This window comes from Myzus persicae, unplaced genomic scaffold, assembly GCF_001856785.1.
Source record: "Myzus persicae strain clone G006 unplaced genomic scaffold, MPER_G0061.0, whole genome shotgun sequence".
NCBI classification, from domain to species: domain Eukaryota; kingdom Metazoa; phylum Arthropoda; class Insecta; order Hemiptera; family Aphididae; genus Myzus; species Myzus persicae.
In genome coordinates, this window is record NW_019103603.1 from 837,305 (window position 1) to 851,972 (window position 14,668).

General features: G+C 28.8%; 1 protein-coding gene across 1 annotated transcript in view; it reads right to left on the minus strand.

Moving 5' to 3' along the window:
- The window catches only part of LOC111034889 (probable G-protein coupled receptor No18), a 114,318-nt gene that overhangs the window by 6,715 nt on the left and 92,935 nt on the right, over positions 1–14,668 (minus strand). The window contains exon 4 of the mRNA XM_022316298.1: positions 4,528–4,962. Coding sequence (XP_022171990.1) covers positions 4,528–4,962 — 435 coding nt within the window. The remainder of the gene's footprint in view (positions 1–4,527; positions 4,963–14,668) is intronic.

Genomic DNA, 14,668 nt, shown 5'->3' on the forward strand with positions numbered 1-14,668 from the left:
AGATTCTGAGCGGAGCTATGAATTTATTTAAATAATAACTTATTTTCGGTGATGGTGTGATTGTAACGATCGGAGATACAAATGTAGGTAACAAAATATTATTAATTGAATTAATATTATGACCACGTAACCTTCAATAGATTGAATTTGTTTCCGAGTTTATTACGCGTATTCGTGTCAGATTGTATTTATTGATCATCAATATATTTATGTATTCGATAAGGTCATAATCAGATCTGTGATAGCAAGATAATACACGTGATCGCATCCCTCCCTCCAACCAAAATAAAAATAAAATTTGTCACGAAACAAACGCATAAATGCCAGAAGATAATGGGGTTATTCAACGCTCGTGGATTAATTGGATTTTGAAAAACAATTTTCGCCAAAGGTTTTATTTATTTATTTATTTTTTGTTTGCTTTGGAAGCACTTAAATCGTATGATATCGATTGTAAGCGACGGTAGTATAGCCCTGTACATCGCTCATAACAGCGCGTGACGCGACGAGTCTAAAAACTGCCAGACGATAGAGTTCAGCGAATTAGCATTTTTATCAGATGCCCTCCCCTCTCGCACTCGCAAACCATTATCAATTACTACCCTCTTTCCAGTCTTCGGGAGAAATACGATTTTGATTTCTATGAAACCGCGGCATTTCGACCACAGACTTCACCGCAGCCACCCTCCTCTCAAAAACTTCTCTTTCATCCATACACGACACAATATATACTGTATGTATTGAATTGAACATACGTATATAATATTAAAGGTTAGGTAATAGAATAAGCTTGATTAAATTAAAGTTCTGGAAACGCTGGCTGCAGTATCGATCGGTATCATAGATTTATCGATGTGAACGAACCTCCCTCGAATAACGAGCATTACACGATTTGTTCGTATCGTGTACATTATAATAACATGCGGTATATGTATAGCCGGTGGTCTATTATCCAATGTTTGTGAATTATAATGGTATTACCGTAGGCATGTATTATACGTTTCAGTGTTTTATCTCACACTTGGTGCCTACAGTGTACCACCATTGCAGTCGATATAGTTGTTAAGTATCACCACAATCAAAAAAAAAAAGTTGTTTTGACTTAGGGAATGTATGAAATTACCCGTCGACATCTAAAACACGCCATTGTTACATTATAGGTAATGATGCCAATATGATTTATCCACACAGTTAAGTCCACTACGTTTATCCACACAGTTAAGTACGCTACGTTTATGTCGACTTTTTAAAGTCCACAAACACTTTGTCCACTAATAAAAATGTATCCTATTTGTTTATTATCAAACTAATAAAAGAAAACGTCAAAAAATACAGAACTAGAGTTTCATGGTACATATAGTATTAATATATAACTTACTTTACACATAATGAATTATTTAATTAAAAGTATAATTATTTTGAACATCTTTATACATTATTTCATTACAAATTAATCGAATTTTGCAACTCTAATTTAGTTTAGAACATCCATACTTGTTGAATGGAAATTATAAATTCTTTCATTTTTACCAGAATTTGTTAATCTTTCGTTGAAGTTAAAATTAATTGGCGATGACATAACTTTGGATTTATATTTGATTAAATGTAAAATTGTTATCAATTTACATATTTAATTGATAGGGTAAAACCTACAGTGTTATATTTTATTTTAAACAAGAAATAACTAGTTATAAACAAAGGAAATATATTTTTATAATTGCGTTTTTTTTTCAGTAGGTAGGTAACTATAATAATAATAATAATTCAATTTGAATCTATGTTATTAGCTTATTATTATTGTGTGTACTTTATAATAAAATGGTACAAATAACAATGGAAAAATAAAAAGGGAACATAAAGAAAATATTGTCATGAAATTGTGTAGCGAAATGGATATTACGTTAGAGAGACTTATTGATCAACCGAGAATCAATATATTATTATTTATTATATTACTTTTTTTCTATGTTTTTTTGCCACAATAGAAATCAAATTTTTTAAATAATATGTACTACATAGCAATTTCAGCTTTGCAAGTATTGATTAATGGCAACCGGGTTTCAATATTGATAACTATAATATAATAAATACAACTGTTGTATGCAATGGTTATTCATTAGGGCGCATTAGGTTAAGTTAACTCTGGAGATATATATCTTTATATAAACGTATTTTTAATTCATATTATGCTAATGAGCGTGTTCGATTAAGTTAATATTTATATAGCTGCAAATAAACTCTTTTTTAATTCTCATTAGACCATTCTATTGGTGAAAACGTACAGCTATATATAATCACCCGAACACCAATGACCAATAATTAACTTCCACAACAATTAATTTTGTGCTCACCACTAACACCTAGAACTTAAAACAATGGAATAAATATAGGTGGATGTGTAGTGCGCAGAGTGTAGTGATGTAGATGTGTATAGTCACTTGTAGCTCGAACGGCAGTTATCAGAATTACCAGGAAAATAAGTACTGACAAGCTACTTACGTAATGCGTGTTATGTGAACATGTGTGTTTGTAAGTAAATTTATATGCGTGTGGGTGAGTTCTAAAAAATGTCAGAAATATACTTATAAAAAGTGTTGCTAACTTGCTGTATAATTAATTGATTACAAATTGGACGGTAAAATAACTATACAGTTCACAGTGACACAAATGTAATAACAAATTAATAATAATTTAAGCTATTAAGCCAGTTTGACTAGTCATAATATTTAGTGTAATGATATGATTTGTGATGGTAATAGTCTATATTTCTGTATTTCTGGTAACCAGGTCAATAACTAACAAGTTATATCCTAGGGGCAGGCTGATTAAAATATATTAGCCAGGTTGCAACAATAATTATAAAAAAAAATCACAGCAATACAAAGATTAAACAAAATAAATAAATATGCCAGCTTGAAATAGCTAGGTATAGCTATATACTCGATATGCACGAAAAAAAGCAATTTAGGAAAGCTCATTCTGCTCAATTCCCGGCTTCTAAACGTATTTGAATACAAAGCAGTTCAACTATAAGTGAATACATAATTTTTAAAAAAATGGAACTATTTTTTTATACTGGCTAGTATGAATCTAAACAAAGTACTCAAATATGGATGATTTTCAATACTGTCTATAGCATAAATTGACTTTGATGAACCATTGTAAAATCTTGATGGAAACAATTATAATGACTATGTAGGTACAGCAACAGTTGCTACGGGTTATCAATAAAATATCATTATTAATATCAACAATCGTAACTATGAGCTGGTAACTAACAGAAAGACACAGAGGGGATAAAAAGGATTCTCAACATAAGTTTAGAAAGCTGCAACGTAATACAGGTATGAGATAATGACTCACAATAATAGAGTCAACGAATAAAAAGATGATAAAATAAAGTACCTAATTCAATGAATAAATATACTATAGGCTGGTGCGATTCGTGCACACAAAATAATAGAACAAAATAAGCGATCCAAAAGAACCAATAAATATTATGATAAATTGCCTATCGCTAAGATTCTGGTCGCTGCGGCGATAACGAAACATAAAAAAATTTAAAAAAACTGTGTTAAGAAAAATATACATTAGAATACTGTCACAACAACGTAGGTACGCAACTAAAAAAAATTTCACGCAGACTACACGTAGTAATTATTGCAAAAATAAACCAATATCAAATAAGGACGTTTGGACGTTTATAATATGTGTGCCACCTGCAGCTACCCTCATCGTGGCTGTGAAATCATTATTTTATCCCTATTTATTCCGCTGCGGTCACAACAGTTATTGTGCATTAATTATTCGATATAAATCGGTTTAACCCTTGTCTTCGGAATTAAAAAATGCATGGTATGATAACAGCCTAGTGTAAATTAATATTTTTGGTGAGAATTTCATAATGCCAAAGTATAATAAAATAATAATAACATATTACTTGCTTTGGTAATGGAAGCCATAATAACATAGATCATAGTTGTAGAAGTCATTCTATTTTATAAAAATACACTTGAATTGAATTTGGTTTTAAAATAGATACTTTTAATAAATTCAATACTATTTGAAATGTATTTCAACCAGCATTAACGATTGCATACAAATTACAAATGGTTGCTTACAGAAAACAATAATAATTTCATCTGCTATTATTGCTAACTATATAAAAAGTAAAGTTAATTTCAAACAGAAAAACACAATGAAACATTTTTTTTCGTTAAATATTTAAATATCTAATTCAAACATTAACAAGACTTCTGTACATTATAATATATTGATTTCTATGAATTCACAGTTCCTAACAAGTGACATTGTAATATTCACAGGTCACATACCTACTTATAAATTAACTCGCCCTATATTATCATCTCCGAAAGCGTAGCCACTCGGGTGACAATATATTATTATGACTTAGTAAATAATGGTCAAATATGAATTAGGGTGGCTGACGTTGGAGGGTGAACATAGCTGACACTCGAAAGATTTGAAACTAAGCATTATTATCGTACCAACTATCAAGCCACTAACCTTGGACTGGACAGTTGTATTCTTCTGTATGGACGCCACTAGGATCACTTGCTTGGACTCGGCCGTCATTAAGGGCATGGGCAGAGGCAATTGACCGCGGGCCGCGGCCGCCTTGAGCGACGTGATGTACAGCGTCCTGCTGACGGCCCGCTGGCTGAACGCTACAGCGGCCCACGGAACGGCGAACACCACGGCCACGTAGCACGCCTCGTAGTACCGCGTCCACTGCATGTCCACGATCAGCCGGCGGACTGGCCACGCGTACCTCGGCACCGAGACGACCACTGCCACCGTCCACGCGGCCGCCACGCCGGACACCAGATACCCGACGTGTTTGTCCCGATGCAACCTGTTGTGCCGCGGGTGTTTGATGGACGCGTACCGGTCGATCGACTGCGTCATCAGGCTCAACGTGCTGGCCGCCACCGGTATGTACTACAATGAAAACAAAAAAATTCATGTAATAAAAATATTATAAAAATTTGGAATATCGGTTCGTCTGACGATTGAGATGTGAAATTAGAAAGGATTTTCCAAAATTCTCATTTTAAAGAGGTTCTCAAACCAGGAATTTATAATTCATGATGGACATTATTTTTTTGAATTTTTTTACATTATTTTTCAAATGTCCAACTACTTTGTCTTAATATTGAAATTATCATAAGTTATTATTATTTTAAATTTAATTCTGATAATTTACTGCTCTCATAATAAGTGGCTTAGTTGCACTAAAATTACTTGCGATGTGACTGATAGCTAGACGATGAAATACATTCCAAAGTAGAAAACTGTAAAGTTTTTAACATGCCAAAAACCACCGGGCAAGCGATGAAGTAAAAACGACACACTTGGTATAACTTTGAAACTGTAGAGTTAAAAATTAAACATTTAATGTGAAAGCTCGCTGGGTTAATATAGGTATGCTACTCGTATGATCACAAAAACTCAACACTCATCTCCTCAGAGAGTTTCACCGGCCCCCTATTTAATACGGACAACGCCGGCCGGATGGATATGTTGAACATATTTGAGTCACAAAAAATATCATTTTTTTTTTTGCATATTGTTGCCATTTGTCACAGAAAATGTTTTTAACAGAAAAAAAACAGTATTAAAAACAGTTATTATGATTGGATATGATATAAAACCTGTATTTTAAGGGATTTTTCCTGTCAATCCACTAGCATTATTTAATTCGTCATAGTCAACGTTACAGACCGGAGCCGCAGAATAATATTAATAAGTACCTATAGTATATCCATCATATAAAATCAAAGGCCTAAATCGGATGACTCAAATAAAAATCCTCAGCTTTTGAACGATTTTCATAAGACGTTCGACAACAGATTCATCAAGAAAATAATATTTGATTATGATTGAATATAATTTTAGACCGGTAATTTATATTTGGTCAAAACAACACAAATAAATGTTCAAAATATTTGCGGTTTAACAGTTTAACAGAGTTTAAACAGGTGTAAATTTATGGGCATTTAATTAATAAACGCCGTGAAAGGATCAACTACCTAGCAATAATATAATATAGTGATGGAAATTTCAATATAAACAAAAATGTTGGTAAATATTTAAAGTTGTGTAATTCTTTCTTTTTAAGTAAAGTTTGTTCGTACAAACACTAAACAGTGAAGTCGATATTAATTAGCATATTAATTTCCCCTTATATTATATTGATATATTTATATGTCCACCAGTGTAGGTATTATTAAAACCAAATATTGTCTAGATAATGCCTCTGCCAACAATTTAGAAAATACATTGATTCTTTTTGAGCTATTATGAGATACTATTATATACATTTCACGTTTTCGATTTTGTCATGTTTTTTCCATACCTATATAATCAACAAAAAATTGTCTACTAAATCAAAAATCTGGAAATAAAATGTTCCTTATAAATTTGTTATTATTGGCATTTAAAAATATTAAAGTTACATGATATTCATGATTTCTTTTATAGAAATTTTAACTATGAAGTTCAAATGTGGATAAATGTAGGTATTTAAACGATGAATAACGATTCCAGTTATTTTGTTTAATTTATAAATATTGTTTGTGGGGATAAGAACATTTTTGTATACGTTATTATTTTATTCATACACAATGACAGTGATTTTTTTAAAATATTAGTATTAATTTTATTTTAGCAGAAATCTTTTGCGTATTTATTCCACAAACCTATTAGGTACTGACTAAAAAATACCCATAATCACATATAATATAAACGTTCTATAGGTACCATTATAATGATTACTCTTTAATAATAATATAGCAAATACAATGTTGTCTGAAAAAATAATTCAACTTACAGTATTACTTATAAGTTATAATAGTATAAATATATTATATAACTTACCAATTATATAATATACTTAGTAACATAGGCAGGTGATTACCTCTATAAAATCAAATTTAGAAGTACTGGGAAATATTTTTGCATTAGATTTAAGACTATTTAAAAACAACTATGCCAACACAATGTATTTTAACCTAGAAAATTAAATTTTTATAAGGCTAGGAATAAAAGAAAATATTTTGTAGGAGCTATATTTTTTTTTTTTAGATTATGATTTTTCTTTACAATTATTGTAACGTATGGTTAGCCTATTAGATTCTAACATGCAGACAGGTAATAAGGGTCAAAATGTTTTGAAAATTGTATCAAGAATGTGAATTGATAAAATAAACATATGGTCTAATTTGCATTGACTCCATTATAACACTATTTCTATTTAATGATTTTTCATTAATGATTAATGATGGCGCATCTTTATTTAAAAATAATAATTTAAATAATGTTGTGCATTCACGTTGCGGTTAACTGTGTTGTGTTGTGAAGAAATAAGTGATTTTTTATCACGTTTATACCAATCATCCATGACAATATTGAACATTTTAATACAAATTTTGTAATGTGAGTTTTGGTTTTTGATATATATTTGGTATGAGAGTACCTACAAGTTTTAAGAAACGATGAGCACCTTACTGTGATCAATAATATGACGTCCCATGTACTCGTAGATGTAAATCGCATAATAGGAATAATGCTTCAAGTAATTTTCTAATCATTATGTCAAACCTCAGTACCTTCCTATTGACTGCGTGATGATTTTAAAGCAAAAACTTAGGCTGAAATGGAAAAAATTAACTAATCCAGTCTCGCAGTACATAAACATAAATACATATTAAAATGAATGTTCTCTAATAATACTCCAAACCATTTTTAAATTATATATCCGCTGAAAAACATTAGATCCAACAATAAAATGTGAATAGAATAGATAAAATCTGAGGATGAATTAAAATTGAGTATTTGTCAAAAGCACTATAAAATAATGATTTTTCCTGTCATTGCCCATAGTTGTAGTGCAGCCTTATGCTATTAATAATATTTTATTATATTTATATGATATTATATTCGTAGTTTATTTTACGAATTGCACTGTAATATCTACATGTATATAAGTGAGATAATTACCAGCTATTTACACCATATCACTATATCATAAATAAGTGTATAACTGTATAATAAAATAATTATTTTCATTTATACAATGTGTAATATAATAATGTAGTGTAATAGGGATATAAGGAAACATTGAACAAGATTTTAAAATTAAAAATATAAAATAATTTATCAAAAGTATATTATAATATTGTTCATATTATATTGCATATTATTATACAAATTCAAATCTATGATAAGGGAAACATGTCTTACAGTTGAGTTATTTATTATCATTGTATGTGTAATGATACATTATGTAGCTCATATTTTGATGCAACTGTGGTGAATTTTGAGATAAATTACAATATTATCACAATTTTAGTAACGTTTCAAAAGTAGTATTTAAATAAAAATAAGTAAATAATGTATGTGTTGTCGGCATAAAACATTGCTATCCTCTGCAATAAATACTTTAATCCAAAGTATTAAATCGTTTCAAATTGTATTTTATCGTACTTATAACAATAATTAGGTTCCTTCACTGCAATTTGATATTTCAGACTGAAAATGACTCCAACCCTATATCATTAAATTATAGGAGTATTGTAAGATGATACAAAATAGCCTTTCCAGAATATTATATTATATTAATATGTAAACTCATAAAAAAGATTAGTTTTCTCATTTAACATGAAACATAATAATGTTAATACAGATATTGTATATATTTTAGTTAAAAACCTTAAAGTTGTACTTAAGTTTTTTTTTAAATTACCAATCAATATTTGTTTAAAATGTACATAAACCTATATATTGCTTAACACTAGTAAAAAAAAATTATAATTCAACATATTATTTTTTACAAATTTCTTGTACATATTAGATTGTGTACAAAATATATAACATAATAGCATGCCTTTATAAAATCTAACGTGAACTTCCATTTTTGTGTTTTTTTGTAGGCTTAAATTGACGTATTTGTATATAATTGCTTTCCTTCTTGGTCCTTCCAGTATGATATAAAAATACAAGACGAACTACTATAGAATTAGAATTTTAATTATTTACATAGGTAACGATTGTTGTATCTAAATTTACTAAAACTCATATAAAATAACATCGAATAGATATGAATCAACCAAAAAATTACAAAATATAATAACTGTTTCGTTTCATGGATATTCATCCAGCAATAGGAAAAATGTAAACCAATCTTCAACTTAAATTTTTTCTAAGAAACAACAATTTAAATACATTCCATCTTCGATGTAAATATTAGTTAAGCTCAAGGTCGGTAATTTATACTGATATTTATTATTATAAATTATTATTGCTGCAGATTACATGTTTAATTGTTATTTTTACAAGTGTTTTCATAAATTAAATTTACTAAGGCAATTGTATAACACAGTTAATAAAAACTAAATTTATAGACTACAATATCATCGAAAATTTACTATAGGTAATTATTATAATTTGAGACGTTTGTCTTATTAGGTAGTAGTTATAATATTATTATGAAATTGAAAACTTTAAACAAATTCAAACTCTAAACTCGTTATTTGGTGAAGTAAAAAGGTATATTTTAATAACATATTTGAATAGGTAGGCATTATAAAATATTTTCAAGTAGGTATATGAACACATCATAATAATATGAATATGCAACGAGGGATAGCAAATATCGAAAACATCACTTAATTAAACAAGCTACAGTATAGATTTTTTTATATTAAAAACATGTTATCGTGTCGGGCATACTACCTGTTTACCTGTATAATATGCGCATAACTTCATTTATATGAATTCTAAAAAAATACTAAAAAAAAGTAATTAATGATTATGTTCACTAACGATATATAATTTTAAATTTTAATTAAATTTTCAATACAATTATATCAGCTCTACAATTCGTACGACCTATCTATGTACCTACTACATAGTATATTAGGGACATTTTGAACTCATTCGAGATTGGTTTTATTAAATTTAAGCACATTACAAAAAAAAGGTGAGAATGTGGGTATCGTTCTGCTGTACAGTAGGTGTCTAGTGGGTCACTATTACAGATGTATTAAATTTCAATTCAATGATAAATCGTTGCATACGAAAAACTATTCTGGTCGAAGATAGTTTATCAGCCTATATTACTTCTTCCTAAGTATATTTTATAACGTTACTGCTATTTAAGTAGTTCAGTTTCCTATTATTAATTACCTGAGACGGTTGAATAATTTTTGCGTCTAAGACATTGGAACTGAAAATGGCATTGTGTGTTAAATATACTCGTATATTGAAACATACTAACAAACTAAAAAGTTTCAAGTAAGTACCCATAAAAAATATTTTTAAGCTAAAATCTTTATCCTTTGTTTAAATATATAATTTCGTCTGAATTTTAGCTTACAAAAAATAGTAGTAAGAGGATGTCGGTCTCCTGTACATTAGGTGTGTAGAAGGTGGCTGTAATAGATGGTATTAAATTTGAATTCAATGTTATAACATCATTGCATACGAAAAGGTTAGGTATACATAACTTAGCCTGTAAGTTGAATTCACATTAGTTATAAATTGTCTTTGATAAAGGTAGATAAACTTATAAGGAATCTCGTGTTAAATGTAAAAATTTTAGATATGAAAAGAAATTTTTTTTAAATGTCTAACATAAAATGATTAACTTTAAACTTTTGTGTTTTTTACGTATTTTGTTGAAATTTTAAATTCAGAGGCTCATAAAAAAAAATTATTGTGGACTTTTGACCGTTCCACTTTTGTTTTAGTTACCATTAATAACAACTTATAAAGAACCTTGTATTATATTTTGAAGTTTTTTGACAGAGCTATTTTTTTTTATAGACATTAATAATAAAAAAAAATGTAAGAACAATCGAAAATTTCAAATGTTTATAAACAGTTCAACATAAGTCAAAATATTTTTAAAATTCTATCGTGTACAGAAAATGCTAACACAAATATTCAGTGAAAATTACATGTATGTATCACCAGTTTTTTAGAGTTATACTAAAAACTAAAATCGATTTTTTCAAAAACTGGTTTTGCGTACAAATTCCCGTTTTTCCTTAATTTTTTGTTTGTTTTTCTAGTCGCTTTTAAAAACTATTGGACTTATATACTTCGATCTCCTGCACCTACTAGATTCACATTCCTACCAGAAAAGCTGCTTTTGAAGAAAATCGAAGCATTTTTACTAACCTAAACCCTGATGACAGATATAAAAAAGAAACACATACATCATTATAAAATCGATACATTCATCATACATAACTCCGCTAAGAACCTAAAACTGTGTTTATATATTTTTATTATTTTACTTATTACATAACATAGATTATTTATTATAATCATTGTTTTCAATTTCCAATTCCTAAGCTATACAAATTGAATATTTTATACATTTTTAAATACGAAATGAACACATTTTAAAAAATAAATTTGTTTGTGACTTTTAAAATGTCTATAAGAAGCTAGCTCAAAAAGAATCAAAATATTTTTATTATGTTACCATGTTCCTATAGAAAATGCAAATGCACATATTTGGTTAACAAATGCGGGTAATTCGTTTTGGAGACACACTAAAAAAAACAGAATTGATTTCATCGAAAACTGATTTTGCATGAAAACTTCTATTTTTTCTTAATATTAATTTGTTGTTTCATACCTATTGTTTTGAGAAGTATTAAAAGTTTTAAATTTAGACCGCTTTAAAGTATCAACTATGTAAATTTTTTCTTTTATAAACCATCTCAAAGTTGGAAATCAAAGCATTATTTCGAGTACTTATCGTGTATACATAAAAAAAATTAAATTAAAAATACATTATTTTAAAACCGCTTGGCTCAGAATCTAAAATTTATCAGTATAATATTTTCTTTGTAATACAATACGGACCGCGCAACACAAACAACGTGTACAAAAATGTAATAAATAAACTATGCAAGAAACCAGCGTGTGACTGGGCTGATAATCGCGTGTGTTATATAATATATTATATAATATTATATATGTGAAGAAAGCTCTAATGAAATTAGTGAACATTTCGCGTAAACATTATTAAATGTACGAGTATATTATATGCTCATACGCGCGTCGGTTAATGTTTTCACGACAAACTAATGGATTTCCAAAATCCCCAAAAAGACAACAAAAGCCTGTACACAAAGTACGTAGATAGGTAGGTACTGCAGTTAAACTCTCTTCTATAGCCAATCTGATTTATCGAGTTTCCCGAGCGTTATAATATACAACCACCTCACCCGTCTCGGCATTGCCACCGCTGCTCGGTGATTATTTCAGACAATTTTCTATGGTGGTGGTAAGGTTATCCCCCTTCCCAACAATATATTATCCATATGGATTCTAAATGTATGATGAGCTTATCAATTTTGGCTTTGTTGCTGAAAAGTAAAAATACAAGAAAAATCAAAAACTCATAAAAATAACAACTTCTTCGTGACGTAAGTTATAGGTATCGGTATTATATTTGAATATATTTCATTTTTTTCAATATAAACCGTGTTGTGAAAATGTTAAACTTCAAAGTTAAAATCACTACAAGTGGAACTACATGACTGAAGTTGTGGAGTCCTTTGTTATGCGAAAGACTCCGTTGACCGTTTGACGAAGACGAGGTGGAAGTAATACTGTCTATTCAAACCAAAGTACGCACTAAAACTTTCCAAAACTATAATTATATATAGTATAGAATACCATCCATCTTTCATTCGTTTCCAGTTAATTTTTTTAATCACATTAAATTATTTAGAACAAAAGACAAAATATTAGTATGATGTATCTACTTAACTCCCAAACAGAGGTGACTATTGAATTGGCGAGTTGTTCTGATAAACTAATTTAAAGTTTCCGATTATTTATACGCCAGTTTGATAACATAATTTAAATATTCATAAACACCCAATTCGAAAGATGGCTTATAATATTTTAGGTCTTGTGGAACAGAAAATTAACAATAGACGAATGATTCAAGGTATAGTTTATTACATTCTCCCACCTCACCGAACTAATATTATTACACAACTTAATTCAAAATCATGATTGGAAGAAAAATACTTTAAAAAAATTGAATATTTAATATTACAGATCCTAGTATTGAGTTCTGTATATTTAATATTTACCTATCACGTACTTTTATTATTTATATTAATAAGTGTTTAGTGTATATTTATAAAAATAATTTAGAACATACTTATATAATTACTTTTTATCATTAGGTATATTTATTAAAAATAAAGTGGGTAAAAATGTAATACATAATACACATTGTTATTAGATAATTAATAGATGTATAACAAAAATACTAAACAATTGACCGAAACATTCAAAACATCTCTAATGATTTTTCAATACCACCGATGATTCAGAGGAGGGTTATTGTTTTCGGGGCAATTACGTCTTAACTTGCATAAGAAAAACAACATGTTTAGGGGAGTTTCTTATGTGTTTGAGTGAGTATTACACCTTGTAATGTGTTGAACGAAATGTATTTAATGACCGGAAATATTGACAAATGTGTATAGATTTATCAAATGTTATGTGGGTGTAAATTTGTTTTGTGAATTAACAAATATCAATGTTTTGTGCTCAACTATTGGAAATTTGAAGTCTTTATAACGACTTATATCAGTGTTATTATTTATTATATGTATAGTATACCGACTACCGAATAAGTGAATTCCCGAATATCAAGTAATATTGTATTGATGCATTAAAATGCACAACAAATACAAATAAAAAGTAAATAAGTAGCTCAGCTGTATGATTGTAGGTATTGAGTGTTTCGTATCATTGAGCTTGTCATTGTAATATTCCTATGTTCTGTATTCGAATTCAACAATAATAATATAATATCATTATTCATTACATACGAAAAATGATTCTGAGTCGAGACGGTTTATCAGCTTATATTTCAAAAACTATTTTACTAAATATTTATATGGCTATAAGTAATTTATTGTTATTTTGGTTAAACGGTTGATTTGACTAATTTTTTAGCAAAAAAAAAGTAGAATATACTCATATATATTTAATTTAATAATATTATTAGCAATATTATCGACTGATAAATATATGATAATAATAGGTGTGGTCGTTCACGCATTGCTTGATGCTTCGTATTAAAAATATATACTAAACAGATGACAAAGTTCTCAAATCATTCACTAAAACTCATTGTACTAAGTTTACCGAACCCATTACAGTTTGTACAAACCCACCCAAATAGCAAAACCTTTTCGATAAAACTTCCTTAGGCAATAGCCTATAGGCTCTACCAGTATAGTGCGACTATTGGTTTATCAACCCACGTCATCCAACACGTATAGAAGTTTCAGTTTTAATAGATTCTGATGTCAAGGCTGTAACTAAAACGAATTACATCAATGATAATTTGGGAACATCGTTTGAAAAAGGACGTTCGAAAACGTTCGTTTTTTGGCTAAAATCTTTGATTAACCGACGATTTTTCATTAGTTCGTAATCGTGTAACAAAAAAGGTAAAATGTTCACAATTGGATTTCACCACTACTCATTGCATTTCAAATTGTAATCTTTAGATAGTTAGGCTTAATTTGCTTCTGGCCATAAAATGTTCAAATATACTATATAGGATCAAAACTAGCTTTAAAACTTTAAAACTTAA